The 7985-nt window shown below is 48.5% G+C and overlaps 1 protein-coding gene across 1 annotated transcript in view; it reads right to left on the bottom strand.

Annotated features, from left to right (window-relative positions):
• IQGAP2 (IQ motif containing GTPase activating protein 2) overlaps window positions 1-7746 on the bottom strand; it is a 319224-nt gene extending 311478 nt beyond the window's left edge. The window contains exon 1 of the mRNA XM_012802746.1: window positions 7410-7746. Within this exon, the coding sequence (XP_012658200.1) occupies window positions 7410-7455 (46 nt within the window). The 5' untranslated portion in view covers window positions 7456-7746. The remainder of the gene's footprint in view (window positions 1-7409) is intronic.
• Between the last annotated feature and the right edge of the window lie 239 nt (window positions 7747-7985).

Here is a 7985-nt window from a genome sequence, read left to right as displayed (position 1 = left end):
AAAAAAAAAAAAAAAAAATAAGGAACCCACACTCACAGTAAGAGCATTAATCCATTCACGAAGGCAGATTCTGGTGGCTTCCTCACCTCTCATCAGGCCTCACCTGCCAACCTTGTTGCACTGGGGATAAGATTTCCAATACAGGAATTTTGGGGGACAAATTCAAACCACAGCACTTTCCAAACATTTGTTTTCCAGAAGAGAGAAAAGCAACCTTGAAGCCATACCAAAATAAATTCTATAAAATAAACATAAACCTGTATATGAATACAGAATGTGGTATGCATGTGTGCTCAAATCAAACACGCAAAGGGATATTGTAAATAAAGCATTCCGTAATGTGCCCATGTGTTTTCACTTACTTGACAAAAACTTGCAAGCACGATAGAGAAAGTGTACATTAGAGATGTCTTTTTACCCTTCTGATGCTCTAGTGTGACAGAATCATCTGGAGGGCTTGTTAAAATTCAGATTGCTGGGCCCACTTCAGAGTTTCTGACTGAGTAGGTCTGGGTGGGGCCTGGGCATCTATCTGCCTTTTCCCACATGCTAACAGGTGGATGCTCCAGGAAGTGCCACTAGAAAACCACTGTACTGATAGGAGAAGCAGCTTTCAGCTCCTTTTAGGCACCTTGGCAAGAAGGTCCATATGTAACCCATGATTATAAAATTAAAGAAGAGACCAGTTTGAACGTAGTAAAATCTTATGTTCTTCTTGCAAAACTGAATCTAACTACCTATCTTCAGGCAACTACTAGTCAACTGGAAACATGGTCTTCTAAGTCATTCTTCAACCAACCTGGGGTGCTGATCACTGAAGAACACTAAATCTCCAGGGACAGGCACGGTGGCTTACGCTTGTAATCCCAGCACTCTGAGAGGCCAAGGTCGGCGGACTGCTTGAGCTCAAGAGTTCAAGATGATCCTGAGCCAGAGTGGGACCTCATAAAAGTAGCCAGGCATTGTGGCAGGTGCCTGTAGTTCCAGCTACTTGGGAGGCTGAGGCAAGAGAATAGCTAGAGCCCAAGAGTTTGAAGTTGCTGTGAGCTGTGATGCCACAGCACTCTACTGAGGGCAACAAAGTGAGACTCTGTCTCAAAAATCAATCAATTTCCAATGGAATCTGAGAGGCAAAAATTGCCACAAATCATGGCGAAAATGAAGGGAAAACATGAGAGAAACCCTACCCCCCACATATGCCACAAGTAATGGAGAGAAGGAGGGAGAAGAGGAGAGAGACCCTGCTCCCTAATTTGGTTGTCTCTCCTCAAAAGAACTCAGACTGCCCTTCCTTGCCTAGGTAAATAAAAGATAAGCATCAACCCCACCAAATGGCCTAAACCAGAAATACACTAGAATGCCTTCCAGTTTTTCCTCTGACCTTCCTCAACGTCATGTTCAAATTCACAACCTTCACGAAGCCTTCCCATTGCCCTAATTCAAATCCATTGCTCTTCCATCTTTACTTCTACAGAACCTGAAAACATGCTCCAAGAATAGGCATTATTCCTTACCTCCCAGATTCTATTCTAAACGGCAACTAACTCAAGTCCTGCTCCCTTCATGCACACTGCTCTGTGCACAAGAAGTGCTCACTTAATTCAAACATCAACTTGTTTAGTATTATGTGCCAGGAACCACACCAGCCACCTGTACAGGTATATCATTTCCACATACCTGACAAAGTATAAGAGGAAACCCAAATCCCAAGGCTACTCAGTCAGGCAATGGAAGTCAGAATTCAGACTCATATCTATTCAATTCCAAAGCTTATGCATTTCATCAACACTATAACGCCTCACAAGAGAAAACAATAAAACAGAAGAGTAAAAGGAAAAGGGGTCAGTCCACTGGTCAGTCACTGCACTGCACATTTTTGCCTGATTTCTCACCAATCTCAGAATCTATGGTATGGTTGGTATATGTAATGTAGTGTTTCATAAGTTATCCTATTTGGAGGCTGGGCACAGTGACTCATGCTGTAATCTTTGCGTTTGAGGGGTTAGAGGCTGGAGAATCGGTTGAGCTCAAGACTAGCCTGAGCAAGAATGAGATCCCACCTCTACTATAAATAGAAAAATTGGCCAGGGCCAGGTGTGGTGGTTCACATCTGTAATCCTAGCACTCTGGGAGGCAGAAGTGGATGGATCTCCTGAGACCACCCTGAGCAAGAGCAGGACCCCTTCTCTACTACACACACACACACAAATTAGCCAGGTGTTATTGTGGGTGCCTGTAGTCCCAGCTACTCAAGAAGCTGAGGCAGAACTACTTCAACCCAGGAGTTTGAGGTTGCTGTGAGGTATGATGATGCCATGGCACTCTAGCCTGGGCAACAGAATGAGACTCTGTATAAATACACACACACACACACACACACACACACACACACACATATATATTCCTATTTGGAATCACTGGCACATTCCACTATATTATAATGGAAAAGCCTTTCTTTTCACTTCAGTGACTCACAGTGAGAGATGGTTTGTCTCTATGTATACATAAAATCCTTTGATGATGTCTGGATGTAGTCTATAAAAAGCCCACGTATTGGCTCGGCGCCTATAGCTCAACAGGCTAAGGCGCCAGCCACGTACACCTAAGGTGGCGGGTTCAAATCCCCAGCCTGGACCCGCCAAACAACAATGATGGCTGCAACTAAAAAATAGCCGGGCGTTGTGGCGGGCACCTGTGGTCCCAGCTACTTGGGAGGTGGAGGCAGGAGACTCGCTTGAGCCCAGGAGTTGGAGGTTGCTGTGAGCTGTAATGCCACAGCACTCTACCCACGGGGACAGCTTGAGGCTCTGTCTCAAAAAAAAAAAAAAAAAAAGCCCATGTATTTACATTTTTTCAAGGGGAAAAATAAAGCAGCAGGATCAACTTTAAAGAATATCATGCATCTATTTTTAAAAGAGCAAGGTATCCAAATGGCTACAGGTTTCTGCATTTTACTGTTTTGTTTTGTTTTGGCTGGGGCTGGGTTTGAACCTGCCACCTCCGGCATATGGGGCTGGCACCCTACCCTTTTGAGCCACAGATGCCGTCCCCTTGTTTGTTTTTTGATATAGAGTCTCATTCTGTCACCCTGGGTCGAGTCCTGTGGTGTCAGCCTAGCTCTTAGCAACCTCAAAATTCTGGGCTCAAGTGATCCTCCTACCTCATCCTCCCAAGTAACTGGGCCTACAGGCACCTGCCATAATGCTCAGCTAATTTTTCTATTTTTAGCAGAGATGGGGATCTCTCTCTTGCTCAGGTTGATCTTGAACTCCTGGCCCCAAGGAATCTTCCCACCTTGGCCTTCCAGAATGCGATAGGTGTGAATCATGACAAACAGCTGAAAATGATAAAAAGCAGGGATGAAGCCTCTGGGATACATGGGGAGGCAAACTGGTGACAGTTGATGAGAGCGGATCTGGGGCCTGGCAGTACTGCTTCCTAGCTTCCCCTGCCACCAGCCAGCTGTGTGGCCTTCAGACAGCATCATGGGTTTCACCTTCTTTGTGAAATGGGGAAACCACTGGCCTTCTCAAAGGTAATAATCAGCAGGTTACGAAATAATCAGCAGTGCACGAAAAGCACTCAGCACTTGGCGAGGTCCCAGACCCTGAATCCATAGGCCATGGTGAAGTGTCCGCCCTGCAGCACTTACCTGACCCTACCAAAGCCCAAGCTGAATGGCCTTTCTTTCTCTTTCGGTTACCATGAAAACGTGGTAAGCATTAGATTTGTTTGTACACTATCCATTTAAATAAAAGGAACTGCTAAAAGGAGTGGGAGGGTCCGGGCAATAGAAAAATCACTGGTTCCCTAGAGAAAAAGGGGTTTTAGCTAACACCCCAAATAACATTAAAGTCTAAAACAAACTCAGTATTACAAGCTTAAACTCTCCCAAACAAGTCATTTTAGCTAACGGCATGTGTAATTAAAGTTAAAAGCATACTAAAATAACACTTTAGCTGTTGACCTTAAAGGTCCTTTAGAGAAACTCCACCAAAACCCTGGCACACGAGGAGGAGCCTGGCTTTCTGTCTGAAGGCAGCATCACTTGGCTACTTTGCACAGAGTCTTCTGCGGTTCAGGTGAAAGCAGTGAGAGATTGTCGGAGCCGAACTATGCTAACCACACAAACATATTCAATCCTGTTTTAACACAACTGTCTTTAAATCATTCAGAACTTAAGTTTCTCCATCTTAGAACCGTCACTGTAAAGGGATAAGGGTTTAGCTGCAAAGACCACCCCCTGTTACCAGGTGATTTAGACACCCCACCCTTCAGACGAGAGCATCACTCAAAAAGCTCAGAGCATCAGCTAGAATCTTCTTCCCTCAACACACACCCCCATGGGGTTTATGCTGCACTTTTTAAAAGAAGCGAACAGAAAAACATTAATCACTAATACTTTTATAATGTGTCTAGTGACAGGAAGGCTCTGGATCTTGCAGGAGGTAGAAAACCTTGTCACACACAACCACTGGTACCAATCATCAGGGATGGACAGCAGAGACGTAAATGCTGGATTACCAGTGGTGAATGAACTCATCTGTTTGGGTGCAAACTGCTCTCACTGGTCTTTTTAACTCAAGTAGCTCGAACAAAACTTAAGAGATCATGGTGGCAAAATGTTTTCAGAATTAATTTGGCAAATGCATCAGTTGGTTACAACAGCACAAGTTATTTGCAAATCAATAACTTTTAAAAGAAGTCATTTAAATGTGGTTTTGAGCATAAGAGGATATTCTGTATATACTTTGTCTACATTAGTACGGCAGCCACTGACTTTTCTTCCGCTTCTTCCCTCCAGAATTGATTACCGAGCCGGTATTTCAGCTTCATTCTGCATTAATATTACACAAAATAATGTCGCAGAGTGCAGGAAAACATGACCAACAATAGGCAGAATTGAACAGTCTATCTCATTCAGTGCTCCTGTGTGCAAACCAGGACAACTCCAGCAATCTCATGCCTGTCAGAAATCTGAGAAGGGTCACAGCCTTCATGGGGAACTCATTGAGAAATCCCTCAAGTACAACTTATTATGAGGCATTTTACAGACAGCCTGGTAGAGAGGGGAAATATTGTAAAAGCCCAGAGCTGAGTTGTTTGCTACTTTGTATAAGAATTACCAAATTAAATGACAATGGGGGGGAGGGGGTTGGGGAGCCCAGACAGAAACAAGTGTAACAGCGTAATTCGAACTACTAAAAAGTTGTTTTTAAAGCTCAGTATCAAAACATCTTAGAACGTTCACACAATACAGCAATGTATTGGTATTTTATTTTTAAATGTTGAGGATAAAGCTTGTTTGGTATAGATTGAGGTTTTACTGAACCAGTACTTACAAAACCAATAGACAAGAAAAACACAGCCCTGGAATGAAACAGAGCAAGGACAATTCTAGCCTCCCTGTGAGAACTCGCAGTACTATTTTCAGTCTCATGTTGATAGACCTACAAAGCCAGCACCCACCAGAAATTAATGCTAACGCACCAAATCATCCTTCTGCACAAACAGGCAACGTCAGGCAGTGGCTATTAACACTTAAGTTATATCCTTGCATATTCTGCTGGCTAGCATGTTTTAAATGCACCGTGAACGTACACCGCTCACGAAACTGGTATCAAAATTGTAAAAATGTTCATTTTAGCAACATCACAGACTACCATATTAAAGCTTTAATATTTTAGGGTGTTTTTTATTATGTTAAGTAACCAATAAATGCCAGCACTTGATGAGCTGAGGCAAGGTAAGTGGGAGTGATTCCAACAAGATGGCACACCCCCACACACCAGACCAGTGAGGAAAAGCTGGACCAAGGCTCATTTTCAAAGATAGTGGCCCCATGGAGTGGGCTTCAGACTTGCCAGACCTCAACCCCCCTTGAGTGCTTCTTCTGTGCACTAAAACCACAGACAGTCAACAAAATCAGGCCACATCACAAATGCACCTTTGGGGACTGATGTTCATGCTGCACTAATGCACCAAACTCACCAAAATTTTGTACTACAGGATGGCTAATGAGGGTTAACCATGATCACGTGATAGCAACAAACGGTTTTTTAATACTTTCACCTAGTTTCCAGAGGTAGTGGTCCTCTTATCATGTGACACAGTGTAGCTACCACACTTTGAAAGCCTGTCACATTAAGGTACTTCCACCAATCTGCGGCTGACAATGCAAACACTGGGTGAGCCCAGGGCATCCTCCAGCCCAAGGAGCTCAAGCTGTCAGTGTGGTTTACCACACTGCAAACTATTTAAGGCTGCAAAACTGGGCCCCAGTCAACTGCTGAACGCCTTTCCTTAAGAGTACAGAAGTTGTACCCCTCCGGCCTGCTCCTCACTGCAGGACACCAAAAGGGTCACACAGGAAAACTAACTTCCATCTCTGATACTCCATTGGGCAGGGAAAAGAACTAATAACAAGTTGACTCCTTTTCTCTCTCTCTCTCTCTCTCTCTTGAAAAATCCCCTCTGCAGGTAATACCACCTTAATCCAAACCTGGCTCCTCTGCCACCAAGGCCAGCCTGGGCAAAAGATGACCCTGCAGTCCTTGGCCACAGGTTCACTGACAGGGCCAACCCCGGAGACAGAAAGCCAACTTTCTGTTTGTTTTAAAGGAAATACTTCCTGGCACATGTGTAGGACTCTGAACTCTGCACACGAAGGCACGTGGTTGGTGCTAATCTGGCTCCATCCACTCACGGTCGGTCGGCCAAAGCAACCTCTTTCCAAGGCCAGCTCCTGGACACCATATCGCTCAAGTCATGCGGGCTCCAACCGAATCCCCAGGAGCCCCGCGCCGCATCCTCTCCCTGGGCAATTTTCCTGCACGCTGGGGGCGGAAAGGGGTTGGGGGGTTCAGCAGGAAGGGGCTTACATCTGTGCGGCCAAAACTGGCTCTAGCAGCTCTAGTGAAGTCCGAGGCAGCGGGACAGGAGAAGACGCCTGCCCTTCCAGTAAAGCCAACTTTGCCACTAGCACAATGCGCGGACCCACTGCTTGCGTGCCCACCTGTAGCCACAGCAAACTTTCTAGCCCTTCTGAGTAGGAGGAATTCGTTCCCTAACGCCACCCCCTGGCCCGAGCCGGCAGCGGCCTGGAGCTCTGCGGGCTCCTCACCTGATAGCCCTAAAACCCCAACCAGGTCTGTCCCAGAGCGCAGCTCCCGCGCCTCGTTGGGGTTTGCGGGGTAAAAGGTCAGGGTTGCTAGCTGGGGATAAGAAATACGCCGAGGATAACGGCAGGACGCCGTTCACTGCCCTGGGCAACTCTGGCTCCCAACTTTGCCAGCTGCCCTCCTGGTCCCTCCGTGGCGCGCACCAGCTCCCTCGGCTTCTCCAGCGCGGTCCTCCGGGGAGGGGGCTCCCCCAGCCCGGCGGGAGCCCCGCGCGCCCCGCGCACTTACAGCCATAGCGGGGTCTCTGCAGCGACGGCAACTCCTCGTGGGGCATCCTGCGCTTCTCCGGGGGCCCGTCTGGGGCGCGCCCCCCGCGGCTCCCCTCGCTGGCCAGCCTCGCGGGCTCCGCGCCCCGCCGGCGCGCTGCGAACCAGCCTCTGGCTTCCTCCCCCCGGCCGCTCCTAGACGGGCAACCCTCTCCCTCGGCGCTCCCGCCAGCACCCGCCGCCGCCGCAGCGCGCTGACACCGAGTGGAAGTGAACTCTCCTCCGTCGCCCGCTCGCCGGCCGCCGCCGCCTCCCCCCGCAGGCTTCCTTTCTCCTCCAGCCCGGCCCGGTTCCTCGGCGCCGTGTGAGCGCGCGCCGCGCCGCAGCGACCCCTAGCGCCCGCCCGCCGGCCGCAGCGCCGCCGCCGCCGCGTGGACCCGCCCCTGCTCGGCGGCCGGGGGAGGAAGGGGCTGACCGCGACCGGGACCGGGACCCCTGCAGCCGGGCCCCGCGCACAGAGGGCGGCCCGGGGCTGAGGCCGCCCCCCCCCACGACCCTTCACTCCGGGAGCGTGTCGAGGGGGCAGTGCACCTACGTG

The sequence above is a fragment of the Otolemur garnettii genome, unplaced genomic scaffold, assembly GCF_000181295.1.
Source record: "Otolemur garnettii isolate 467f Iridium unplaced genomic scaffold, OtoGar3 scaffold00017, whole genome shotgun sequence".
NCBI lineage: Eukaryota > Metazoa > Chordata > Mammalia > Primates > Galagidae > Otolemur > Otolemur garnettii.
This window is presented reverse-complemented; position numbering and strand designations above follow the sequence as displayed.